We start from the raw sequence: 27,985 nt of genomic DNA, 5'->3' as shown, positions 1-27,985 counted from the left end.
ATTATTGTTTACCAGCTATAATAGAGTCTCAGTCAATAAAAAAGTGATCTTTACATTTGTTTCTTCTATCTCCTATATTTTTTCCCTTATTATGGTGCCAGCTTGTCCCAGGGAAGCTCACATAGCACACGTGCTTTCTCTGCTGCTAAAATAATGACGACAGTCTAAAAGATTAGATGCATATTTGAGTATATAAATAGTCCTACTGATAAGCAGTTCTGTATGTGGTTAGCAATAGGCTGAATGCCAGGTTCTGTCCAGTCATTGAGTCGTGTCAGGCTTTGACTGACATCCATTTGTCTTCCAGGTGACGATAGCTTGTGATGCACTGCTCAGTGCAAAATCACCCTACAGGAAGCAGGAACCTGACTCCTGGGAAGAAGAGCTGCAGGCATCTAAACATGCTAAAACACTTGTACAGTTAGACAATGGTGTTAGAATTCCCCCCAGGTGAGGGCAACAAGGTTTGTTCACTATAGACTCTTTAATTCAGTCCAGGGTAGCTGAACTAAAGGCAGGAACTCAGCCCACGGTTCCCTTGCGTGACTCTGGGTTGGGTGTGTGGGTTGGTTTGACCTGCCATCATGGGAGATACAGAGCTGGCTGCTGCCTTACAGACTGCTGCTGTTTCTCCCTGTTGTGTGTGGCAGTGGTTGGAAGTGCTCCAGGTGTGACCTGCGGGAGAACCTGTGGCTGAACCTGAGCGACGGCTCCGTGCTCTGCGGGAAGTGGTTCTTCGATGGCAGCGGGGGCAACGGGCACGCCGTGGAGCACTACAGGGACACGGGCTATCCCCTGGCAGTGAAGCTGGGAACCATCACTCCTGATGGAGCAGGTCAGCACGGGGCTTGTTCTGACATGAGGTGCCTCCTGTGCGTGAGGCTGACCGTGTGTCTGTTACCAGCTGGGTTTGTGCTTCTAGCGCAAGTGTTTGAGTGTGGAAGTGTAGCACATCTTCCCAAGAATATTTCTGGGATTCACATTCTCTGAACCTCAGAGAAAGAAAACACAATTCTTATCATTTGCTGTGCCTGTGTTTGTGCAAAAGCAGAATGCAATATGGAGATTGTTTACCCAAAGTCATGGTGTTATGTTTCCTTGGCCGATCAGGGCCAAGAGAGTGTGTGTGTCAGGACTGTGGGCTGACAGTCACGAGATTCTGTGAGGTGTGTGCAGGGTTGAATGCCTGGCAGATTCAGTTTTAGGTGTGTAGAATAATGTAGTATCATAAAGTAATTAATTAGCCTTCTGATATCCATGGAATCAAATGCATCATTCTCTCTCCCTCACCAATGTCACAGTCGCCATTGATTTGCAATATGGAAGGAAACTCTGTGAGTCTGTGAATGTTGATCAGGGTTGAGGGGAGTGACACACTCTGAGAAAGCCCATACCTGTTTTATCTGCTCATTTTATATTTTCTATAAATATTTTTGGAGTATTTGCATAATACTAGGCTAATAACATAAAAATAGTGTTAGTCTAAAACAACAGACTCTGGAGAAACAATATTTGTTAGTTCTGCTACACTTCCTAGGACAAATGGTTCATTTTTTTTGTAACAAAGAAACAACAGCAGGGTAATGAGCTTTTTAAATTTAAAAGTCTGTTTGTAACAGCATGTATGGGTTTTTTGATCATAGTGGAAACTCCTCTTTTTCCTTGTTGAACAAAATGTTGCTGAAACAGTCTAATGAACACTCATCTTCATGGGGCTGCTGTGATGCTCGTTTGGAAAATGTGTGATGATCTTGGGAGGGGAAAAAAGCTGTATCTGTATCCTTGTTTGCATATTCTCCAAGTGTGATGTTCTGCAGTGTTGCTGCAGAGGGGATTATGGTGTGTGAGGATTAGATGGACTAAAAACATGAAGAGCTGAAAAAGTCATAAGCAAAGAGATCTTTTGTTGCAGCTGCATGGAGAAGTAAAAATGGAAGAACACATAGCACGATTATATTTTGGCTTTAGTGCTTATGACTACAGAGATGAAAAATTGCTGTTTAGAGCAGCCTGTTTTTTAACAAGCATCAGTTAAGAGCTTTTCTAAGCTGTATTCAGTGTTGAGGAAAGGCAACTGTAGTCAGATTCAACCAGCTGTGCCACAAAAACACTAAGCAAAAACCATTTTTTTTCTTTCCCAGATGGAATCTTATTTCCTTGCATGAGCCTGGCCTTGGATGATTTCTATCCAAATCTCTGTTATTGAAGGTGTTTAGGATTTGCCCAGCTGTAGCTTTCAACTGCATCTACAAAACAAACAGCGTGTTCTGTAATGCATTTTTTTTTCAGAATTTTTTCTTTTCTTTCCCATCTTTAGCAGCAAGAGTTTTTTCCTTATGGCTTCTGTCCTTCTGCCTCCCACTGATCAGCTGCTTCCTCTCTTATGTGGCCTTTAGGATAACAAAGGACAGGCTGTCATCCTTCCCTCTGAATGAGAGGCACCAGCTGTTCTCCACAGACCTTTGTTCTTCTGGATGATGTTTACTTGGTTTCCCTATAGAAAAGTCTTCCCTCCCCCAACCTTCCTTGTTCCTTCTCAGTAATTATTCTGTCTCTGATCTATATTTCTGTAGTACTCATAACCCCTCAATGGGGCTGGGTGATGGATGAGCTTCAGGAAAGCTCATCTGTGGCTGATGGTGACACAAAATCTGTCTGTTTTTGCTTCCCTGGGTTAAAGGTGAAGGGGTGATGGTACAGGAGTAATAAGCACTGGTCCCTGTTCTGACATAATTTATTCCTTTTTCACAGCAGTAGGAAGGAGAAGGAGGTGGTGCCACTGTTCCACTGACACTCACCCCATGTGTACACAGAGTTCTTTGTTTTGCCCTGAGAAATCTGTGCTGTGTACACTGTGAAAGGTTCCTGAGGTTAGCCCCATTTTGTAGCACTCTGTCAGCAGACACATCTGGGATCAGGGCAGAGACTGAACCAAGCTTCTCCCCCACTCTTGTACCTTGGACAGGGCACACCAGGGAGTCATAAATGTTGTTTTCCTCAGTAGGCTGAGCACTGGGCAGGCTGTGCTGCCTGCTGCCTCTCTGACAGTGCCACTGGATTTTATTTCCAGTCACTGTGAGGTTGTTTGGAATGGACTGGGGCATGGAACTGGGCACTGGCAGTGGCAAACCCCTTGTGATCAGTGCTTGAAGGAGCTGCTTTGTGGATGCTGATCTTAGCATTTGTCAGATACTTTTGGGGGTATCCTGAGCCACTTCTTTCTTTAGGGACACTGTCACCATTGCCTGTTACCATCTAAATAGGAAGGAGAGATGCCTGAAAAGTCAGAACAGGGGTAAATCTTGAGCTGTGGAAGAGAATGAAGTCAAGTAGCATTGACATTTTTATTTTCTTAAAATAATAAGAATCATAAAGACTGTTATTAGGAAAATACTATTATCAGGAAAAAAGTTTTCCACCCTGGGGATGGTTGGGTACTGGAAAAATCTCCCCAAGGAACGGGTTACAGCACCAAGCCTGAGTTCAAGATGTGTTTGGACAATATTCTCAGGCCCACGGTGGGATTCTTTGAGCATCCTGCACAGGGTCAGGACTTGGACTGGATGATACGGATGGGTCCTCAGCATACTCTATGACTTTTTCTTGTTTAATATTCTGTGTTGCCTGTCTCAGCTTTATCTTGGTGGGTTTTCCTCCCTTCCACTCCTCCCTTTTTCCTCTTTCTCACTCTAATGACACCAGGTTCTTGTGTGTCACATTTGCTGACTTGTCTGCGTTTCTCCTCTACAAGTCTGGTATGACAGCATTGCACACCTGGGTTTGATTTTTGAAACTAGTGAATTCTGTCTTTTTCCCATGAATTTAAGCTACACAGCAGAAAGCACTGAAGTAAGGCATGAGCTGGACTTGAGCATAATGTTGGTCTCGTGCTCCACTCCTGCTGCTCTGGGCCAGTAGCCCCAGGTGATTTGCTCTCTGCAGTTGCCAGAGCAGAGGGAAAACAATATCAAAAGCTTCCACACTGCAGACAGTCACCCAAGCTCTGTTGCTGTGTAATCTCACTCCATGAGGGGTTTGAACTTTTTGGATCCTCTGGCTGTGCTGTGACCTCAGCAGAATGCTATGGGAACGTTGTGATGCCATGTGTGTGGATGAACAGTCATGGCTTCTGGGTGCATTTGCTACCACACAGTGGAATTCCAGCAGATGGGCAGCCACAGCCACGCACATGCCACAAAGGTCACGGGCACCAATGTTAGTGGGGCATCTGCTGGCTGGTCAGCAGCTGGCAGCACAGCTCAAAGCACAGCTCCCTGCTCAGAGAAGTTTTCCATAGGGCTGGTCAATGTTAAAAGTTAGTGTTTGAGTTCTTGACTAACCTTCAGTCTATCATTTCGGTGTGGGTTTGGTACTAGCAGACCTCAAGGAGAGGTCTTTTGGGTTAAAAAGACCATTGCCTGTTGTTAAAGGGGTGGGCTGAGTCAGAGCCAGGGTCTGCAGCTGCCAGGAGAGGCTGGGGTGAGGAGCTTCCAGAAGTGATATTTGTGCTGTGAACAGCCTTCACTGTGCTCCTGCTATCTCCTCCTGAGTTTGCTTCTCTTCCTTTCTCCTGGCTAAGCTTTCTCTGCCAGCCTAGGTCTGTTCTGGTGGAGCAGGGTCACTGTGAGAAGCTGCTGGGCATGGAGGGAACGTGCCTGAGGGAAATGCAGGGAGGCTGGCACAGGGGTTCTGGATTTTGGTATGAGGAGACACCAAAGCAGTCATTGACCACAGAGGTAGAGACCTGATCAGAGAAAAGATGGAAAGCCTGTTCAAGTCTTACCAGTGCATCTCTTACAACTTCTAGCCTTGTATGATGCCTACAGCTTTATTGATATTTGCTCGTGTAGGCGAAACCTGCTCTGAGCTCAGTGGCATTATAGGACTTGATGGGTAAACTCTAAAAAAGAATGTTTTTACTCTCATTTTTTTGTCCTTCTTTTGGATTTACTAAACTTGGTTTCATATTGAAAATATCATCATTAGGCATGCTGCTTTCCTTCACAATCTGAACTTTGCCCTGCCAGAATGTTAATGAGCTTTTCCTTAAGGCTATAAAGGTCTGTCATAGAGAACTGAAATCTAAATTTCCCATACAATAAAGCCAGACACCTCACTCAGAAAATCAGCCTTTCTCCCTATCCACAAGGTTAGATTAATCTTGGAAGTCCAGTCCAGTGGTATGTAATCAAAAAAAACCCCCCTCCTTATTCTAACAAAGAATTTCTCTGTTCTTCCTGCATCTCTGTGTATAAAAGGCAAAAGTGAATTTCTTAAACTGTACTAAAAATTAAAATACTATTGCCAATAGTGAGTTGGTGTGATATATTCACAGCTTTCATGGGTCTGTCTGTATCTAGTAGCTCTACAAAAATTCATAATCTCTTGTTGTCATGTTCAAAATGTGGGCTGTCTTTGCATGCCCTGTTCCTTGATTTCCCTACAAATTGCTTATTTTGGGGAGAGGAAATGCTATAATCCCTATAAATGTTTTTAGATTTTAATGCTGTGGAGGCATATAATTTCTTTTGAGGAAAAGTGCTTGAGGTGATTGTGTTAAGATATTTACTGAGCTGTGTGTTTGTGCACTTCTCTGCTGGCCAGAACCAAACTTGGAGAATATGAACAAGGCATTGTATGTATGCAACATGAACAAGGAATATGAACAAGGCATTTTGTATGGGCAGCCCTGTGCTGAGAGTGCAGTGTTGGTAAACAAGGAGAAGGGATCACATTGGATACTGGGGCTCACTGGTTTCTCTCTGCTTTTGCAGATGTGTATTCCTTTGATGAAGAGGAGCCGGTTTTAGATCCACATATAGCAAAACACTTGGCACACTTTGGAATTGATATGCTGCAGATGCAAGTGGTAGGAAATCCATCTTTTATTTAGCTTGTTGTTCACTTCTTTGTTCACTTGGAGGTGGGAGAGAAACAGAAGAATGACACCTGTAGTTTATTTGTGATTCCTTCAGACTGTTACAACAGTATTCAGTTTTGTAAAGTTCAGCCAGCTAATTTGGGGGCTACTGTCAGAGTTCTGAGTAAATCATTGCTCTCAAATCCAGAAACTGCCTTCTGAAAGAGGTACTTTGTGGTCTTTAGTTTACATTTTTCACTTTTCCTGTGTGACGTACCATTTGTCTTCAAGATGAAAAATCTCATTCAATTAGAGAAGAATGGCTGGAACATTTAATTACAGTGAGTGAAGGAAAGCCTACTGAATGTGTAAACAGATACAATTCATAAGCAAAAATAAGCTAAGCAATGGATAAGTTAAAAAGTAGCTGAAAGTTATTTATGTAAATTTCAGTTTAGGTTTTGTCAATAAATACATTAGAAAATGAGAAGAATACATTCTCTCAAGTCTAGAAAACAGCATGGTCAAAGGTGTGACATGCTACAAAGGGACTGGGCAAGAAAGGATTCTCTGTGTGTATCTGTATTAGTAAAGAAGTGCTTTTAATAATTTGTGTTTTAGTGGATGTTGATTCCAGTTCTCTTTAAATGGTGTAGGAAATCAGAATAGGATATGCTTATAGAGGCAGGTGTGGTTTTTGTGGTTGTGTTGGTTTTTTGTTTGGTTTGATTTGTTGTTTTTTGGTTTTATTTTTTTAACCCAAGCATATAACCTAGTATCATTACCTGGAGAACATGAAAATGTTAAAAAGGAAAAATCCTGCTACTGGTTAAGTGTATTTCATTGTCCAAGTGGTGAGAAAATTATATTAATTTAAATTATAGAGAAGAGTTAAACTGTGTTTTCAAAAGTCTTCATGATACTAATAATGATTTTGGTATACTAATGTCCGTGCCAGGATCATGGATAAAAAGTTTCTTTTATCCAAATCATTCTGGACAGACTGTTTTACTCAGGAGCCTTCAAAACCTAGTCTTAGCTGTTGCAAAGGTTTCACCTCAGGTCTTTGGTCTGTCCAATTCTTTGAGAAGTGACAGAGCAGAGCCAGCAGTAAATGACACTGTGGTGACCTGCACCTACAGACTGAAGGCTGAGTGTAAAGGGGAGAAACTTCAGTGTCACAAATTATTGACTTTTACCATTTGAAAGAAGGGAAGAGTTCTTGGATCTGCTGCTTTTCATGTGGTTTGTTTGTTACCAGCAGCTTCTACAGCAGCAGCTATTCCTGACCATTACAAATGGAATAGGAAACCTGAAAAGATGCAGTGTTTGATGCTGAGGCTGAGGTCACAGCCTGAGAGAAGTGAAGCTCCCAGCTGGGACTGGGGTCACGACTGGGAGCACTCAGTGCCACTGGCTGTGCTAAAGAGCAAAGGTGTATTGGAGGAACAAACTGCTGGCTGTCTGACCCTCATCTTCCCCTACATGCAGGATTTGCCTCCCCTTGCCCATTGATTTGGCTCTTCATTTCTTGGAGTATAGCTCACAAAGTTGGCAGCAGCATATTTATGGCAGAAGAGACTAAGATGAAAATCTTGTTGCTTTCAGACAGACAACGGGCTAAGAGATAATGACATAAAGCCAAGAGTCTCAGAATGGGAAGTGATTCAGGAAGCTGGTGTGAAACTCAAGCCCATGTATGGCCCAGGATACACTGGCATGAAGAACCTGGGGAATAGCTGCTACCTCAATGCTGTCATGCAAGCCATTTTCAGCATCCCAGAGTTCCAGCGAGCGTAAGTAGCTCCAAAGTACCTCTTGTCACTAGCTTCTGCATTCATCAATTCGTTGTTTTTCTAAGAAAAATGGTGGTTTAATTTTTGTCTTGCCTGCAAACAGGTCTCTTTCAGTCAGTCCAGTGACTGCTTGAAGGATTTAGTGGTTGTTTTGGTCTGTTCTGGAAAAGGCTGGAACACAAAACCCAATCTGCCTTCAAAATAAAAACAAACTGTCTCAACTTCAGTGATGGGAAATCATTTTCCACCTCAGATATTTGATGTCTCAGTCTCTGCTTTTTATCTACAGATGCACATACCTCTGCTTACCTGGGCATCGTCAGTATCACATTAAGGGTTTTGTACTGGCCCATGCCAGGAGTCATTCTGTGTGATTTGTGCCAAAAACTGGCACAGACATGTTGATATTGATCCATGCTAGTGAAAAACACTGCACATGTTGCATGCAGGTCTGGCTAAGGGGGGAAGCTATCAGAGGCACATTTTAATTAAAATTTAAAAAAAATAGTGGCAAGAATTGTATAAATGTATTCCTCCACTGAATAATTAAGAGAGTAAAAGGACAAAAGCACAACAGAAAAATATGAAATACTCCCGACTGGTCAAAGCTGAACATGTCATTCCAAGGAGAGAAGCCTTTTTATAAAGGACAGTCCATGGTTTGAAATAAAATTCATAGTCCCCTTTCCTTCCAAAGCAGCACTAGTGTATGTGCTGGAAGTGAAGCTTTTAGATTTTGGAAAACCTCCCAGGTTTTCATGTTAGAAATTGCCTTGTGGAGAAGAAGAGGGAGAAAACTTGTGTTTATTTTCTTTGTTAGCCATATGGAGTACAGTCTACGGGTTCATTAAGTGCCAGCTCTTCTACCTCCACTATTGAAAAATATCAAAATGGACTTTATTAGGGAAGATAATTTTCCACAGCATGGTCCTGGGAGTTACCTGGAGGACTTACTGTCATCAAAATAGTGGAGATCTTTGATGAGAGAGGAACCAGCACCACGGCCATACCTACCCAGCCTGTTTTTTCCTGTGCTCACAGGCAGACATGCTCAGAGTGCTGCTGAGTGCTTCACTTTCCAACAGGCTGACTAGAGCAGTGTTTCCCTCAGTGTTATCAGAATTGTGAAACTCAATAGAAATGTACTTTTTACATATTCTTGTCCTAATACAAACCTGAATTAACTTGGTTATATTGGTTGGGAGTAAAAAGTACACTGGTTCTTAGCTCTGTGGTTTTGACCTACACCAATCTGCAGCTTTTGCAAGATTAAGGAATAAAATGTAAATTCCAGATGAACAACATAGCAATATTCTAGAAGCTTCCAAGTAAAGCCTCAATGTCCATTTCCTTATTTCTTTACTATTATTTTTGCATGACAGAAGCACTAATTGAGGATAGATTGACTCATTAAGCTGCAGTATTTGACTGTTTCTGCTTTGTTCTCGCTGCCCAGGTATGTGGGAAACCTTCCACGAATATTTGACTACTCCCCTCTTGATCCAACACAAGATTTCAATACTCAGATGTAAGTGACATTTCTCAGTTATTTACTTGGTCAGGTTAAATAGAATCTAAATGATTTAATGGCAGAGCAAAAGAACACCTTTTCATGAGCTCAGAAGGGAGATATGGCACAGGGAGATTGAGATTTGACCACTTAGTTGCAATGATGGTAATGATGGTTCATCAAGGAGTCAAAAGCAGTAAGCTTCATTTCTTTTTTTTTTTGCTTGAAGTAAGTATTTGCTGTTTTTCTCACATATTTGTTTCCACCCCTCCACTTTCTTCCTTACAGGGCTAAACTGGGACACGGCCTCCTTTCAGGCCAGTACTCTAAGCCACCCATGAAATCTGAGCTCATTGAGCAGGTGATGAAAGAAGAACACAAGGTATTTGCCTGAGTTTGTACAGCCACTGGTAACTAGGTAAAAGTGATATCCTGAGCAAAGGGAACAGGTGCTGGGCTTTGGGGAACACGTGTGGGTCCAGCATGGATGGGATGCTTAGCAAGGTGGAATGTGAAGATTACTAAGTCAGGGATAAATTAGTCAGGCACTATTTGTGCAGTGCATCAAAGCAAGCACTGGTTCTGCTGATAAACTGCTCTGCTGCTCCAGTGATGAGTGCAAATGTTCACACAACTTGCAACCAATGTTTATCGTCTCTGAGGAACAACAACAACAAAAACAATGTTGTGCAGAGAGTCCTGGAAGAAAACTTCTAAACCCTCTTTAAATTACTGAAAGTATAAATAGCTAAAGAATTGTTTCCAGGGAATGTCTGACAATACTCCACTTGATTTCAGGAGAAGGTAATGCAAGGTTAGGTGGTGCTGAGGGCTTTGGAGGTGGAGGAGCCACGCAGAGCCACAAGAGTAATGCATGCTTCTGCCACTGAGGGATGAAGGTGGTTGCCAAAGAAACAGATATTTTCCTCTACCTTCATTTATCAATTATTGACATAGGAATTTCTCCTGAAATCAGAATGCCAATAACATTTTGGACAGACAGAGCATCTGGTACAGAGTAGTTTGCATGACCTGGCAGTCATGTGTCTCCCAAGTAATTGCTTTGTACAGTGGCAATTCAATGTTTTGGAACAAGCAAATCCTGCTTGTTCCCATTAAATAAAGTTCAAGGCTAATCAACACTGGGGCAAAGGAATAGTGGGACAGACTTCAGCAAACCCCGTACATTGAGTTATGTGTACTCGCTGACCTGCTTTCCTAAACACATCCAGGATGTGATTGGAAAATAATGTGCTGGAAGTTCAGGGATCTGAGCCCTTGGAATAAAGCTGCATCTCCTTGTTTAGCTCAGCAGCCACTATTAGATGAGATATTGAGAACTCTTTAATGACAGATGGGATGACACTCTGTCAGGTTGCAGTAGGCTTCTACTGACATTTAACAGTACTTGTGTTCATTAGTTCAGTTTAATGAAGCTGAAGTTACATGCATGAAGCATCCTTATCAAGCAATTCAGAGCATATATTAGGATTTGAAACAGCTTTTACAGCTTTTTTTGCTTGTTGTATTGATGATTTATTTACAGAAAAAAGTCAGATATAGATATTTTCTCTATTCCTTCACTCTTGGAATCCAAATCTATGTTTTTTTCAGGTTGAGGATGCTTTTTTTCCCTTTTGTTTGCTTAGCATTTTAGGCCTTAAATGTTTTGAAGCGCTTCTGCTTTGTGTCTATAATATCAATTATTCATTTAACTTTTATTCCTTTATTTTTTTTTCCCTTCTACATGCAAAGAAGTTCTCAGTCTTTCTGAGCCTTTGGAATTCATCCAAAGTTTTGGGGAGTTGTTGCCTGTAAAAGCATTCATATGAGATCTGCAATGGTCCAGCACAATCTATATTTAGCTAAACTGTTTTGCAACTCTTGATGGGGAAAGCATGCCAGGTATTCAGTAAATATTCGTGGTGCTGTGGAGTTGAAATTTTTCACCACAGAAGTTTAGCCTGGAAATGGCAGCATTTTCCTTGGACCCACTTTAGACTCTAAAGGGTCATCATCCAGGGCTTGATTTTCTGCTTTGAGCTTTAACATTTCTTCTGAGTTTAGATTTCCCCCCCCCCCCCCTTTTATTGTCCTTGAGGTGAGATTGCAAGATTCAATCCTTTTTTTTGCAGACTGTCACTCATGGCATGCTCCTCTTCTTCCTGCTCGAGGGGCTGAGTACAAAGTGTACAGGTGGAAACAAGGCTTGATTCCAAACTGAGTGCATTAAACAGCATTGTACAGCAGTGTGCCACATTCCTGCTTCTGGCACAGGAAGAAGTTGCAATGTGAGCTGCTTTATGCACTTATCTCCCCAGTCCCAGTTTGGATGAAAGGCAGTTGAGGACACTGAAGCAGTGCATAACCCAGGATGCAGAAATCCCCAGAGCATCTCTCTGTCCAAGCAATACAGAGACTCTGTCTCTTGATGGGAGCCTGTAGGGATCATCTTAGCCTGATGTGGTTGGTGGTCTACTGCCAAGAATTGAAAAAAGCATTTAAAAATGAGAATCTGCTTCTGATTTCAGTGGGTTTAAGAATACTGTACCCTGATAAAACAAAGAAAAATAGTTTACTCTTCCACTGTGTATCTTATATGGCCTCCATTTCATGCTGCTTTTTCTATTTTTATATTCATATGACAGTGCAAGTGTAGTAAGGAATGAAATTGGCTGAGTTTTTAACAGCCTCTGAGAGCTCCTAAAGGTTATACTTGTGCTTGGATTGTGCAGAAAATTATTTGGTTTCATGGAAGCTGAGGGCAAATCTCAGTAATAGATTCTGACCTGTTCAAAAATGTTATTTGACAAGCATAATAGCTAGTGTTGTCTTGAGGATCTGGAATGGTTGGAGAGGTTCTTAAAGTGGTATAAAGGATTAGAAAGTCAAAACCAGGACTGTCTTGGAAGCCAGAGATTTTCTAATTTAGGGCAGTTTACTCAGATGTAACTGAATGGCCAAAGGCAGTAAGTTATGGTTTTTCAACATGACCATCACCTGCAAATTGCAAATTCATGACTGCTCTTAAAAACTCACCTGGGAATGCATGCTGCACACATTAGATGTTCTCTGCTTGGTTCTGCACAGCTCTCTGGAAGGTTTTGTCCTGAGGAAAGCTGCCAGCTGATACACCAAAGTGCTTCAATGCTCTGGCACAGGGTTCTGAAAGCAATATCAAATGTTATATAACAATGTAGGCTTTCAGCCTTTCTGAAAATTACTAACCTTTAAAAACCTCCAGTAATCTCTTTAAAATGCCATTGCCAAAGGACAGGTAGAGTGAGTTCTGCAGGAACTAAGCCATAAAACATATTCTAAAACCCCCTCAAATCTTGTTTCAGGACCCTTCCCATTTTTATTAAAATGGAAAAATAGGTGAAATGGAAGCTATCATTCCTCCAGTGCCAGAAATGGGCCATAGATAGATTTAGTGGAGTAACTTTGAGATATTTGGTTCATGATTGAATAAAAATCCCTTTTTAAATGGTTTTTCTCTCTTTCATTTAGCCTCAACACAATGGAATATCTCCTCAAATGTTCAAGGCTTTTATAAGTAAAGGCCACCCAGAATTTTCCTCTAATAGACAACAAGATGCACAGGAATTTTTCCTACATCTGATAAATCTAGTAGAGGTGAGAAAACCTGAATTGCTACTTCTTTTTCTGGTTATATTAGACAATGAAGCCAAAACTGTTACATGAGTAGCTCATATTTTAGTTATATTACTTTTAGCCTTAGATATGTAGAAGGTGGGACTAATTACAATATATTTTGTTTTAGAAACATTTGCTTTCTTAATTCTTCCTCTTCTTTTCTTCAGACTCTTACATGACCATGAGCAGGGCCAGTGGTGCTGCTAACAAATATAAAGAGGTCAAGCTTCAATGTACAGGCTATAAAATTCATAAACATGTGTGACCTTTTAAATTGCTGTTCCTGTTTATCATATTGAAGTGTGCCAGAGAATATCAATGAATTGGGTATTATGATTATTATTGTTATTGTTCCAAGTTCTTATAATTGCTGAGAGCAAATTAATTACCCTGTCCAGCTGTTTTACAAGTCCCAGCTGTATGTTACTGAATCATGGGAGGAAGGATTCCCCTGCTGAAAGCAGAGTGGCTGTTTGTCAGTGGAATATTTCTGTATAAAGCTTTAGTTCCACCAAGCTCCAGCTCAGTGCTGTGTGTAAAGGAATCATACTGCGAATTTTAATGCTGTCTTTCTGAAAAGGAATTTACAGATACATGCAGTTTTGATGTAAAGCATTTCTTGTCTACCCTTCCTCCCTCGTTTCCCATTTTCCAAGAATCAAGGCTATTTATTCATGGGTTCAGTCTCTAGATGAAGTTACTCACATTTGTATGCATAATGTTCCACATCCCTAAATGCATGTACTGATTATAGGGTGGTTAGAAGAGACTTTTCTGTTTCTTGCCTGATAACAGGCATTAACATGAACAGCAGAGAGGAGGTATATTATTTGCATGACATTCCCACCTGGATAATGAACTACAAGTTGCTTGTTCTGTTTCAGTGCATATTCAGAGCGGTAGGAACAACTCTGTTTGCTGAGAGGATGCTCCAGCTCCATGTTATTTATCTGAGCTTTCTGTCTTTACTGTAACTTGCCACCTTCCTACCTTCTGCTCACCTTGACTCAGTCAGGTTCTTATATGTTCTCAGGAACAAACCCTGCAGGTTCTGTGTGTAGAAAAATGCTGCTGTGAGTGCAGAACTTGTGGATTTTGGTGGTTTTCTCTGTAGGAGACAGAGCTCTGCACAGAGTCCAGTGTGAGCTGAGCTGCCAGATCAGTGTCTTTGTGCTTGCCTTAAAACAACCAGCAGATTGGATTTTCTGATCATTTTAGTGATCATCGCATGTGGATTCTTTTGCTTCCTTTCCCTGCTAAGATTGAGATTAAATCATGAGATGGCATTTCTTGTTTGGACTCAGATGTTTATTAGTTCTTACTTATAGTCTTACAAGTTGTGAAATTTACAGTACTTCCTTCTAAGGCAAAAGTGAAGTTGTATCTTTTTCTCTACAAGGCTTTTTAAGGATAAGTTGTCTAATTAAGAAATGACACCTAAATTACTTTTACTTTTAAGCTTATAACTTACTAAAGTTATAAGCTTTTAAACTTATTACTAACATACTTTCTTTTATAACTAATTACTCATGCTCCACAATGCGGACTTTTTAATCTAATTAAAACCTTACTTAAACCTATGGAGAAGAAGATGAAGAAGAAGTTAAAAAGAGCGACTGGCTTCTGCTTTAAAACTTTCATTTTGCTTTATATATATTACTACATTCTAAAACCTTAAAATCTGTGTTTTCTACCATGTGATATTGCACACTTCTATCCAAACTTCACACTCATAATCTCAGTCCTATCATTCAATTTTGGAACTTTCCTCTACGGCTTCAGGTCAAATGCAGTGTTCCCTTGGGGGTCAGTGTCTGTCAGCACAGCAAGTCTGAAATCCTCAGCAGCCAGGGTTCCAAGAGGCACAGGAGTGACCTGGTGTGCTGTTCCTTTCAGAGGAACCCCGTGGGCTCGGAGAACCCCAGCGATGTGTTCCGGTTCCTGGTGGAGGAGCGCACGCAGTGCTGCCAGTCCCGCAAGGTGCGCTACACCCACAGGGTGGACTACATCATGCAGCTCCCCGTGGCCATGGAGGCAGCCACCAACAAAGGTAACGGGGCAAACTGCTCTGCTTGACCCAGGCATGTGCCACTTTGTGCCCAGAGACCCCACCAGCGCTGAATCTCCTTCGTCCTGGACAGTGAAACAGTTTGTGAAAGCGTCTTCATTATAAAAATGAGCTGAACATAGCAGCTAATTGATATCTTTTAAAAACACACACTCAAAAAGAACAACCAAAACCAAAACCCCAAATCTGCTTTCTGTTCTTTAGCAACAGAAAAATCTATTGTGGTAATAGAGAATAAGAGTATAAGGTAGCTTGTCATCTATAAATCTAAAATAACATTTGGATGTTCTGGGCTTTAGGGGAGGAGGCAAGGACCATGAAGTGTTGGATGTTTATTTAATAAGCAGGAGTGTTTTTCTCATGCCTGTGAAAAGCACCCTTGTTTTTAAAGGAGAAAATTGCCAAGGAGGCTTGAACACTTGGGAGCAGGAGGAAGGCACTGACAAGGTGTGGTTGCATCTGCAGTCAGTGGTGAAGAGCCTTGCAGAATAACATAATAAATGCATGCTTGAGGTAGAAGTGAAGAGGGCATCACAGGAACATGAAGGGAGATGTGCCCCTGATTTCCTACATAATCTGAACATTTAAAGTATTTTAAACCATAAGGTTCTATTTTGATTGTTTGATGAGATCCTATGAAATACCACAAGGCAGAGAATTCTACCTACTTTTACCTAGCCTACAACTCCTTGCACTGGACAAGAAGTTTAGGAGAACTTTTCATTCTTTGTTCATCAGTTTCAGTGATGACTCTGTCACTTATAAAAGATCATGTTATTTCCAGGTAATGACTCAGGAGACAGATTAGTTTGTGAATTTACCATATGGCACTGCTCAGCTTACCAGTGTCAAGATATTTTCTAGATCATACGTAATCCTGGCCTGTCTAAATAGTCAGATGACACAGATAGACAGCAATAACTTTCCAACTCAGATTGAGCTCTGATAAGGTGGGTGAGTGGCATTACTGTTCACATAGGATTCTGGCTGTCATGGCCAAGTTTTCATTGCCTGTGTCCTGGTATTTCCAGTTCTGTGTTTTTACCATGAACAGAAACCTTAGAGATGTGGCTGTAAGTGTAGCTCCTGACCCCAATGTAGACAAAAAGATTTGATGTCTAGTTAAAAGTATGTAAAACTTTTATTGCTAAGTAGGTTTTTGCATTTCTAAAACGTGCAGAAATAAGCCTGATGAGGAGCACATAACCATGACAATGTTCATTAGCTTCTAGTGTTGTGTGTATTTCTCAGATGAATTAATTGCCTATGAACTGAAGAGGCGAGAAGCAGAAGCTGCAAGGAGACCTCTGCCAGAGCTGGTCCGTGCCAAGATCCCATTTAGTGCTTGTCTGCAGGCCTTTTCTGAACCCAGCAATGTGGAGGACTTCTGGAGCAGTGCCCTTCAAGCAAAATCTGCTGGAGTTAAGTAAGTATGTGTCTGGCTGCCTGTTAAATACTGTGCTCTGTGCTTATCTTGCTACCTGGGCATGGTGCAAAGAGAAACACACAAATGCACAGTGAGCTCTGGCACCACATTAGTGTTGGGGCTCCTCAATGGGATGTGCAGATCCAGCCTTGCAAGAGTTGTAATGATGAACTGAGCAGGAAATTAATTGTTCTCAATGGTCAGAGTCCAAGAAGTGATTCAGTCTGGTTGTTGAGAACTTGAACTTTAAATGCTTGTAGGGTTGGATCCTTTGTGTCAAGCAGCAATAGCTCATTCAGTGTGCATGAGGTACTGGGATCTGTGCTGCTTTGGGTTCTGTTGCCTGATTTCAATGAATTCTGTTTCTTGTCCTTCCCAGGACTTCCCGCTTTGCTTCCTTTCCTGAGTACTTAGTGGTGCAGATAAAGAAATTCACCTTTGGCCTTGACTGGATACCCAAAAAGCTTGGTATGTGCTTGTTTTATTTACCTTTCTATCCCAGATAATTAATAAGATGTGCACACTGTAGTGAGGACCTGACTCAAGTAATAAGTTTGTACTGTGAAGGTCCTAATTGAATCTTTTTCCCTTTTACAATAAATTTAACCAATCCATCAGGTCTGTGGAGTCAAAACACAGTTTCACGTAATCTGAGCTAGTTAAATTGTGCTTTGGCATTCCATATTTCTTAAAGAGCTCTTTTCAGAAGGGGAATCCTGGCTGTTCCTGTACCTTGAGTACCAGAGTCCCCTCTCTGAAGGGGTAGGTTGCACCATAAGGTTGTTTTGCTGGCTGCAGAAACTTAGCCCATTTCTCTGCTCTTGTAGATGTTTCTATTGACATGCCAGATTTCCTGGATATCACTCACCTTCGGGCCAGGGGGCTCCAGCCAGGAGAAGAGGAACTCCCAGACATTGCTCCTCCCATTGTCATTCCTGATGACCCAAAAGGTATTTACTGACTTACTCTCCCCTGTATTTCCCTTTCCTTCTAGCACATGGGGATTCTCTTGAGCTATGAACAAAAACCCAGCCCTGTGCTTCTGTAATTGAAGATTCTTACAACACCCCAACAACAAGCCTTTTTGCTCCCTACTGGACAACTCTAGTCTTCCAGCTTTCCTGTTTTGGGGACTTATTATAGAATCACAGAGTTGTTTGGATTGGAGGGGATCTTAAAGATCCCTTGCTATGGATAGGAACACCTTTCCCTAGAAGGTTTGATAATTGCTGTTGCTGTCCTTGATTCTCTCCAGAGACCCTTCAGTGCATGCCCATGACTCCCTTGGTAAAGTCACTGTGCACTTCCCAGGTCCAGCACAGCACAGCAGTACTTAATACACAAAGGACTACAGCTTAAGAGAACAGCTTTCCAGGCATAGGCTAAGACTGTAAATTTTACTCATTTTAAAAATACAAGAATTGTTTGACCCTAGCAGCTGTGCCTGCATGCACAGTCCTCTTCTCTGGATGTATATGGGCTACCATTAAAAAAGCTCTATCTCAAGGAGAAGATGGCAAACAGCTGATTATAATGTTTGTGGAGAAGAAAGAAAGAGAAGTGATTAAAATGCTGTGCCGTATTTTTTCTTGAATACTTTTTCTTTTATACTGTTTCTTTTATTCAGAAACAAGAATATTAAATATCCTCCTTCTTTATTCCCTGGGTTTCCCTGGAGAATAAATGGTTTATAGCAAGTAAAATCATGTTTTTATGGTGTGACCTTAGACCCAGGTGGCTGTACTTTCCCCAGATGACTGAAGTTTGAGTGCCTCAGTATTTAATATGAAGCCAGTAATGCAGCTGCTCTCATGACATGAGTGCCCCCATTTGCTTGGAGATTTATAATAATGGTGGCAGAATAACATGCTGTATGTATGTGAAAGAAAGCTAGTACCTGAAATTGTGTGCAGAGCAAGGATATGACAAACTTCAATTCCCTAAAGGTTTTAATTCCACCCCTTATCTAAGTTCCTCACAAAGGCCTGTACCTCCTTACCCTCTTGCTGAATGGACTGACCTAGTTTTAGTGTAAATGCATGGGTGATGGTACTTTTTTAAAAAGATTCTTGCTTAAGTCAGCCATCAGCTTTATTTCCTACTGGTTTATGGTATCAGTGACACTTTGCTCTGAGCTGAGTTAGGGAAAACAATTACTGAGCAGAAATATCCCTGCTCTAATTCATGGCAAAAATATCAGGGAAACAAGGATGAAACTGCCCTGTCTCCATGAGGTCAAATATTTCTATGATTTAAAAAATATGGAATTGTTTTACCCATATGGATCTACTTAGCCTTTTCCCTCTTTTTTCCATTGTTAATTTTCAGATCACATGATGAACCATTTCGTGGAGTGTACGTATCTCATTTTTCTACTGCTTAAAAAATTGTTTTGCTTTTGCTCAGCTGATGGCTTCTCTCTCTTCACAGAGATGCATGAAGCCTTGCCCTGCATGCTTCCAAATAAAAGCTGATTTCTGTGCTTGTTCAGTGTTTATTCCATACGTGCAGGACTCTCTTTGAGGGTTGGTATAGCCAGAATATGAGCTGCTCCTCTGCCTGCTGCTCCTCAGGAGGATCTTGCAGTCCTGCGGGTCACAACCACTCAATCTCTCTGCACTCTGATCTCACATAAAGCTGTCTGACCCTGTCATCCAGAGGCTGCCAGATCTGGCAGCTGTTATTTCTCTAACCTGCAAGATCCTGCCTTTGAGAGGGGCTTGGTTTTGGCTGCCATCTCTAGCTGAGCTGAGCACCTGACTTCCTCACCCCTTAAAATCCAGTGCTGAGGTGTTTTAAAAGAAATAGAATCCTGTAGGAATTCATCAATATTTAATGATTTGCGTGAGGATCTGTGTCCCTGCTGAGACAAAAGATTATCAGTAGGTCCATAACAATGACTGTAATGCTTTGTACAAGGCTGTTGTCTGATGGCTGTGGGTTTATTGAAGTACTAAACCAAATCCAAGCAGTCTGTACTCTAATATATGGCACCGTGAGTAACAATAAGAAATATCATGCAATGGATGAAATGAGACTTTTATATTTTAGAAGGTCCTTTCTTGCAGCCCTAGATATTGATGAGTCTTCAGTAATGCAGCTGGCAGAGATGGGCTTTCCTTTGGAGGCGTGTCGGAAGGCTGTGTACTATACAGGCAACCTGGGTGCTGAAGTTGCTTTCAACTGGATCATTGCACACATGGAAGAACCAGGTCAGTCACTGGAGGCTGTAAGTTAAACTCAGCTCCTGGTTGTGGATTTTGGCAGTCAGTAGAAATTTTATAATGTGTGACAGAGAAACAACGGCCCCCCCTTCCCCACCTGGGAAACCTGGAGGTGTGAGTGAATTTTCCTAAGCTGCTCCTGGGATGTGCAGATCTTGACCATTATGTGGTGTCCTCTGCCTAGAAGAAGACAACAAACTAAGCTACACCAGAAGTCCTGTCCTCACCACTGGTGTGGGCCAGCTCTGTTTCTACCCTTTGGCTAGGTCCGTGCTGCTAAGGGGGAAGCTGACCTGTGACCAAGTGTAAGTACAAAGAATCCTGTGGTCTGGATGCTTTCCTTCCATATCAGCCTTCTCTAGCTCAGGCTGGAGCATTCATGCCATACTTGGGCTGTCTGGTGATGGACAGGGCTGCTAGATGTTCTCCACTTCCTGTGTTTCATCCGTGCAAAGTTTGGACTCATGATTCAGCACTGAGAACTCCCTTGCCAGGAAAGCCCAGATTTGGTTGAGTTCACGCTTCACCATGAGCTTTTGTCTTGCTTGTGTAAATGGGGAATGAGTTTCACTTGGGCTTAGCAGACATTTTCAGATATTGAATAAGTTCATTTTACATCTGTGCACTGGGTTGTCTATTATCCTGATGCCATCATTGCTTCCATACCAATCTTTGCTGCTTTCCTGCAGTTGTTTCACTTCTGCAATGTGCTGACGTATTCCAGTCTGCTCAGTATGAGCACATGCACCTAGATATTTTGCAAAGTGCACATTCATTTTGTTGTTTTTAAGGCTTTCCACACATCTAAGTCTGAATTTAGATGCCAGTGAAATGAACTTACATTGATTTCAGGACTGCTTTTGAGGTCCTATGTGTTGTTTGTTCGTGTTTGTTGTTGACTTCCCAGTTAAGTGAGACAGAAGAAGGAACTGATGAATGTTTGTTTGTTCCAGACTTTGCTGAGCCATTGGTCATACCTGCATTTGGAGAAGTTGCTTCCAGTGGGGCAGCTGCTTTAGGAGCTGTAGGGTTAGATAACCAGCCTCCTGAAGAGATGGTTGCAATCATCATTTCCATGGGATTCCAAAGGAATGTGGCAATTCAGGCACTGAAGGCAACAGTGAGTTCATGGGTTATTGGTAACACTGAGGCTTTGTTTCATGTTCTGTGCTTTGTGCTTGTGGGTGCTCAGATGCCTTTGAAATGTGCAAATACCCAGTTAATGGATGGTGAGCCTGCCACTATCCTGGCAAAGTGTGGCATTCCTGACTTTTCTGGAGTGGTGAAGGTGCTTTGCGTGTTTCACTGTATTGGTAAAGTGTGGAAGGCAGTGAGGAAAACATACTTGTTGGAAAATAACCTAGGTGCCTGGAGACTGTGTCTGCAAGATAAGAGCAGGGGGCTGTGGGTCTTAGTTGTGGGACTATTTCTTTTCCATGTCAAGCATTTGCAGAGTGCTTGCTGAATACGATTTTCCAGGAAGGTAGAAATATCTTACAATTTTTAAGTGCTGAAAACATGATCCTTACTCTCTTCAAAGGCTGATGAGTGGCAGTGTGGTGTTAGAGTGTATTAAAGTCTGCTCTTTTGATTGTTTGGCAGAACAACAACTTGGAGCGTGCACTGGAGTGGATCTTCAGCCACCCTGACCCTGAGGAAGAAAGTGACCCTGCTTTGGACACCATGGATATGGAGAACAATGCCAATGCCAATATCCTTGCAGAGACAGGGTCAGAGGGACCCAGGATCAAAGATGGCCCTGGAAGTAAGTTCTGCTTCAGCTTGGACCTGGCTGCCATTCTGTTGTGTCACACCCACCCCGTTCATAGAGCTCCTTTCAGTTTTGAAAGTAGTTATTGTGGGTACTTTGGACAGGATACAGACAATTTACTTGCAGTCTTGTTTCTGGGGCTGATACAGCTCTGTGGGCCACTGAGTTCTGTGGGCTGTCATTGCTCAGAAAACTCTGCTTGGACTCACTGAATAACCAGAGCCCAAAGTTTCTTGCTACCAGAGCACACAAGTCTCTCTTGGCCTAGGTTTACTTTTTGTTCTGTTGCTATAAGAAAAAAAGACAAAGAAAAGCTAGAATATTTAAATCTTCAGAGGCTGAGCATCCTAAAGACAGCGCTGCTGCTACAGACCACCTGAGTTTCTGTCCTCCTGTGCTCTGCTGGGCAATTTGATAATCCCTTCAACCAAATTCCTTATTCACAATGCCACAAGTACAGTTGGTGACCTGCATGTTTTGTTTTCTTTTGGTTGAGATTCTCTGTCACACTGCTGCTAAATAAACCACAAGATGGGGCTGATGTACAGCAGGCAAAGTGGAGAAGAAGCTCCTGGAGGTGTCACAGCACTGGAGTACAAAAGCTCAGTGCTGGTGCTAAGGATATCACAGAAAGTTTTTTGAAGGGTCTTTAGTGATGAGTTCTAATAACTGTAGTATGTTCTAAGCTTCTACTTCTGATCTTGAATGTAAAGATTTAGGGAAAAAAAATTACCAGGCAATTTGATTTTTGTGACTGTGGTTGCTACTGTTAGATTAACATTACAAATATCAACCTTAAATATTTTGGAGACATGGGAAACATTGGTTATTGCTAAGTTAAAAAAAAAAACCCCAAACTTGGAATAATTATTTTTTGTGGTACTTAGCCTTTATAGACTGAGACTCTTTACTGAGTGCCTGAAATCGTGATAACAAACATGATTTTGTGAAATAGCTCCAGAAAGCCCTCTCCAGCAAAATCCAGGCCCATGTCCTTATACAATACCCTGAAAGAAGGAACCCTTTCAGTTTTAGTGGTAATTCAGGTGAATGGCATGCATGGATGGGCATCAAGAAGCAGTGCTGCTCTCCAGAGACTTTAAGCATAAAAATTGTCCTTGTGTTAAAGAAGGAGCTTTCTTTCCTGTCCCCTCTTCTATGCTGAAATACAGACTTCTGTGGTTTTTGATTTATAGGAGATCTGTGATCACACATATAGACATAGCTAATTTGTGTGCAGAATGAACTCCCTGCTTGGCACTTTCTGTGGTGCTCTCTGTGAACTGGGAATGAATCTGCTGTTTTCTTTCCTAGCAGGGGCTGTGATCACAGCCCTGCTGTAAGTGCACAGGTCTCTGTGGATTTGATTTGGATTGGTTTGATGTTTGACAGTGAATCTGAGCCACTAGTTAAGTTGGAAACATGCTGCAGTGTTAACAGAAACTGAGTTTGGGGCTGCAGAGTCTGTGCTGGGAGTGCTTAGCTGCTTCTCCAGTATTAGAAAGAGCATTTCCCCTGGAGTCATATTGCAGTGGTTGCAGTGAAATACTTAGAGTGCCATTTGTATTTCTTAAAACAGGGTATGAGCTGTTTGGGTTCATCAGCCACATGGGAACATCCACAATGAGTGGCCACTACGTTTGTCACCTCAGAAAGGAGGGAAGGTGAGTGCAGCTGGGGGAGACACATGGGATCAGCAAATGTTTGATTTCAATTGATTTGATCTGAAGAATCTGTACAGAGCAGGGCATGCTCATGGCAGACAACATGGGCTGTTACCATCTGTAGGCTTCCCACCAAAAAAAAGAAAATTGTCACAGATGTGATGAGTCAGTTCTGATCCCACTGATGTCTGTGAAATGTACCATTGGCTCTCCTGTGCTGGCCATTCCAAATCTCTCCAATGCCTCCGTTTGGGGCATTGGTTCTGGATCTGGCTTAGTTTGTCTGAGCTCTTCCCAACTTCCTTTTGTTGCCATGAATAGAAAGCCATGGAACCATGGGCTGATACCAGTGCTGCTGGTACTGTGGTGCTGATCTTGGCTGTGATTCTGATATGCTCCCATTATTTGACATTGGGAATCCCTGATTTTCCTTCATTTGAGCTGTAACTACACATTCCTCTGCACATCCCTCCTCCTTTTCCATTCCTGACTCTGGTGGCTGGTTCAGCTGTTTTTCTGATCCTTTGTTCTCATTGCAATGCCTAATTTTAGATTTTAAACTCTTTGAGGTTTAGGTCTGAGAAGTCTCTGATAAATCTGTGGTGATTTTTACACTCCTGGAATGTAATCAATCTTGTTTTCCTTTCAGATGGGTGATCTACAACGACCTTAGAGTGTGTGCCTCAGAACGACCTCCCAAAGACCTGGGCTACATTTATTTTTACCACAGGATACCAAGTTAGGCCTCAAATCTATCACCTGGCCTTAAGAAGCCATAAGCCTTTTTAACCTGCCCAAAAAAAGCCTACAATAAAAATCTAAAACCAACAAAAGACCCCTTAACCCTTGGACTGCCAAAAAGCAAAGGAAACCATGGGATGTTTATAGTGTATTTAAAAACAATCATTTGATGCCGCCTTAAGTGTTAGATGGAAGATTTCTATTAGGTGCTGTATAGGACATTGTTTTAAATTTATACACCTTACAGGCCATGTGGATTTCTGGTGGAGTTTGCAGCTAGTGTGTGGAGAATATGGAAGCTTCAGTGTTGAGCAGAAACAGTTCAGCCCAGCTCCTGCCTGTCCTGCCCGTGCATCCTTTGAAGAGCACAAACAGATTTTTGTGTCCTTGGTGACTGGGAGCCTGTGTTTGCATCCAGAGTCCAGATCATGTAGAGAAATCATTTGAAGGGAGGGCGTTTGTGGCTGTTCTTCAGAGCAGAATGTCCTTTCTCAGAGATCATTTTCAGTGCAGTGAAAAAAGTCTGAAGTTGAATCTGTTGGAATTCAGTGGTACAGTATCTTGATTTGACTTTTCCAGCTTAAGCCTAAGAGGCTGATGGAGACAGGAGCAATCTCTTGTCAGTGCCCTGTACATTTTTTGCCAAAGAGAAATTTTGTTTTTGCAGACATAGGTTTCTTCATCTTCACTTGAATGTTTATTTTGTAAGTTCTGCCAACAGATTCAGGTTTACAGATGGCTAAAAGCAGCAGACTTTCTGACTATGAAATTAAATGCACACCCTCAGGAAAGGCAAGGCTGTTATTTAAATTTTGTTTTCATATGGAGGAGGTAAAGAAGGGTTTAATGTCCCATTATATTTATGTCAGGGAATTTTGTATCTAGACCACTCATATTCCATCTGAAATCAACTTCCTGACAAAGTACTTGCAGTGCAATCCTGCTTTCTGCTAAAGATTGCTTAAATATTGACTTTCATATCTGAGTGTGGGAAATTGCTTAGTGAGTTTTCTGATTTATTGATTTACCCCTCTCTTCCTCCGTTAAAAAATCAAACCTAAACAACAGCAACCAACAGGAACAAAAAAAAAAACAACAAAACAACACAATAAAACTCCCCTTGAACTGATATTCTCACTTTCTTGAAACTTGCAAATGCATCAATAATCTGATCTCTTCAACAGACACCTTCTAAAAGGGGTCTGATATCTCTGGCAGGGATGATGGGGTGGGTAGGCAGGGGCTGGCCTTTCCTGTCTTTTTTTAAATTTTTATGGTGTTATTTAAGTGTTTTTCACAGGTGAGAATGCATATGTGTGTTTTAAAATTGTATTTGAAAACACTAATTCTAGAAAAATTACCATGGTGAGTGCAAAACCTTTCATGATTCTGGAAAAATAACCCAAAAGTTCCCAGTGTTGGACACTGCTTAGAGGCTGTTGCTGGAGTTGCCCTGTACAATGTTACCAAGCCCTCAAAATAAATTGCATCAGTAAAAAAAAAAAAAACAACCCAAAAAACCCCCAAAAACCCAACTTTTTTTGCAGGGTGCAAGAGAGCCAGAGAGATGTCATTACATTTTCTCTTCTGTTAGTGCCTGCAAGTTTTAACAGCAAAATTCAGGCAGCTACACACTACAGAAGATAACCCAAATTAAACATCTGTTTATGAGAAGGGAATTTTAGTTTTTGCATTGTCTGGGGAAAAATAATTCTCCCTCTGGTCATAAAGCCACACATAGAGCCAAAAAACACTGTTAGGATTTTAATCAGGTTTGGATCATAAAAGATTGTGAGAGAAATTCCAGTGCAATAATTCTGCAGAGTGTAAAGGTGTCTCTTTGCTGGGAGAGCTCCCTGCTCTTAGAGCTCTTGTGGACACATTAGTGCAGTGTCCTGGCACATTAATGGGTGGCCCCTGTGACATTCAGCTGCCTTGTGCTTATCGAGCCACCAGCTCTGGATGAAATAAAAGCTGCCAGTAAATTCTTTGCTTCTTCCAGATTTTGGATATTTGAGGACTTCACCAGAAAGTGACAGGTTTGAAAATGGGATCAGCAAATTATGCAGTGATATATCTATTTAAAGTGAAAGAGCAAAACTTCTGTATATATGTGTGTTTCTTCATTCTGGCAGTAGAAAAAGGAGGAAAAACCTTTTTTCCCCCCTCCTTTAATTTTTAATTCTTTTTTTAAAATTCCCATGTATATTCCAAAGAAGTTCAACACAACAGCTTCCCTCTTGCCTCATGAACTTAAAGGGCTATTTAAAAACACCAAGATCTGGTGACTGCTGCCTTTTTATTTAGAAATATTGGGTAAATAAAGGCCAGCTGAGTAACCCCCATGTTCATTGCCCAACTGGAAGCATGGCTGGTCTTGCAGGGTCAGGGATGGAGCTGGAATCTTGCAAAGTGCTTGGTGCATCCCAGGGCTGTGATGGCTGTGCAGCTGCCTGGGCTCAGGAGGAACATTTGGGGGTGATAAACTGGAAATGGTGGCTGGAAGGGGAGGGGCCTTGGCTGGCTGTGGTGAGTGAATTGGAGCAGCTCAGGTCCTGGGGTTCTTCTCATTTCATCACTTTTGTGTTTTTCCTGCCCAAACCAAAGTTAGTCAGGAGTGCAGGGAGCAGTTTAGAGGAAAGCATTGCAGGTTTTCTAAAATTTAGCAGTTAAAAATATGTTAGAAGTTCTTCAGTCAGGTGCTTGAGGAATTACTTTATTCTCTCCCAAAACAGTGGCCTCCCTCCTTTTTTCATGTGGCTGGTTAAGTTGTCTCCCTTTTGTGATGGGTTTTGTGTGAAGAACATCAAGAACCTGGAGGAGCAGGATGTAAACTCCTGACTCCTCAGCCTAATGGGGGGCAGAGGAGTTTTGGGTGTTTTTAAACTCCAGCATTGCAGAAGCCCCACTTAAACAGACTGTACTGAGAGGATGACTGATCTGCCAGGCTGTGCCTGCTGCAGGCTGAATGTGCTGAATGTGCCAGGGCACAGCCTGGGCACACTCCCTGTGGGTGCTGGGGGCTCCGTGAGCTGGGAGCTTCTTGACAAAAAGGAATGGGGGAAGAAAAATCACTGTGAGCTGTTAGAGACAATCTGACCTGAGAATCACGGCAAGCCAGGACCTGGCAGTAAATAATGCTCTTATTTCTCAGACTTATTTTTACTTTTTTGTATGGTACATTTAGGTTAGGAGAGAGGAAGGAAGAAAAACTCGATAACTTTTCCTTGATTTCCTCTTCTCTTATTCCTAGCAGTATGCTAGATCCAGTAGACTCCTCATTCTGAGTCACAATCTCCTGTCTCCAAAACACATGTAGACTCAAACTCCTATTTAATCTTCCTAGCTAAAATATAATTAGGATAAAAATTAATTTATTCAGACCTGTAGTTTTAAAATAAGAGTAGACGTTTCTGAACTCCCAATCACTTGTAACTCCACTGGGTTCAATGCCATTACCTCTGACTGACTTTGGTGTAAGTGAAACCAACATCAGCCCAGTTCTAGATTCAGACAGCCTCCACCAGGTCACAGAACACATTCAAAATGTGGATGCATCCAGAGCTCATTAGATTTCCTTAGAAACCTCTCCCACTGATTCCTTTTGTTCTCTATCCTGGCAGCAGCCATTTTTATCCTCTTTGCTGTTCCCATGCATTGGAAGTCTATGCAAAATATGTAACTGGACATTTTATTGTTTTCCCTGTCGCCCTTCCTCCCTCAATGGCTGAGATTGGTGTCTGATTTCTACTCAGTCTTCAGTGGTTTTACTGTTGTATCCTGGAAGTGTCTGTCCTGGTTTACTTTGCACCATTCAGAGTTGTTTGCTTGAAGCACTGTTAACTTTCTGGGGAGTATTTGTCTGAGATGAGAAAGGCTGTGAATGACGTTGTTGCAACCGTTTTAAATTAAAAAGAAATATTCTCACATCTGGTGACTGTGTGGATTCTTGCTTCTTTATTCCTGTCTGAACTGGAGAGGAATAGACAGAATGTGTTTTGATGCTGCCTCTCACTCTTTGTGTTCACATTTGGTGTTTTACTTAGAAAGACCCTGCAGAGGGAACAGAGAGGTTTGTGCGACTCTTGATTTCTTGTGACTCTTGGCATTTCTGTGGATTTAAAACAAGAAAAAAAGTAAAATCCCCAAGCCTCGAGCAGATATACAGCATGGCAAAAAATAGAAATCAGGTTTTAAGTTAGACTGGTTTGTTTGTTTTTAACTGTTAGGCCTTTTGATGTTCTTTGATCACAAGAGTTGGCAATGTT

General features: G+C 41.8%; 1 protein-coding gene across 1 annotated transcript in view; it reads left to right on the top strand.

Annotated features, from left to right (window-relative positions):
* USP13 (ubiquitin specific peptidase 13) overlaps positions 1–27,614 on the top strand; it is a 50,159-nt gene extending 22,545 nt beyond the window's left edge. The window contains exons 5-21 of the mRNA XM_058812042.1: positions 308–450; positions 651–835; positions 5,775–5,869; positions 7,469–7,656; positions 9,113–9,184; positions 9,455–9,548; positions 12,677–12,802; positions 14,720–14,873; positions 16,143–16,317; positions 16,697–16,785; positions 17,145–17,267; positions 18,646–18,672; positions 19,386–19,529; positions 20,495–20,661; positions 21,144–21,306; positions 22,892–22,976; positions 23,626–27,614. Coding sequence (XP_058668025.1) covers positions 308–450; positions 651–835; positions 5,775–5,869; positions 7,469–7,656; positions 9,113–9,184; positions 9,455–9,548; positions 12,677–12,802; positions 14,720–14,873; positions 16,143–16,317; positions 16,697–16,785; positions 17,145–17,267; positions 18,646–18,672; positions 19,386–19,529; positions 20,495–20,661; positions 21,144–21,306; positions 22,892–22,976; positions 23,626–23,719 — 2,124 coding nt within the window. The 3' untranslated portion in view covers positions 23,720–27,614. The remainder of the gene's footprint in view (positions 1–307; positions 451–650; positions 836–5,774; positions 5,870–7,468; positions 7,657–9,112; positions 9,185–9,454; positions 9,549–12,676; positions 12,803–14,719; positions 14,874–16,142; positions 16,318–16,696; positions 16,786–17,144; positions 17,268–18,645; positions 18,673–19,385; positions 19,530–20,494; positions 20,662–21,143; positions 21,307–22,891; positions 22,977–23,625) is intronic.
* The last annotated feature ends 371 nt before the right edge of the window (positions 27,615–27,985 follow it).

Source organism: Ammospiza caudacuta, chromosome 11, assembly GCF_027887145.1.
Source record: "Ammospiza caudacuta isolate bAmmCau1 chromosome 11, bAmmCau1.pri, whole genome shotgun sequence".
In the NCBI taxonomy this organism is placed as follows: Eukaryota; Metazoa; Chordata; class Aves; order Passeriformes; family Passerellidae; genus Ammospiza; species Ammospiza caudacuta.
Note: the sequence above shows the minus strand (reverse complement) of the source record. Positions and strands in the feature narration are given on the sequence as shown.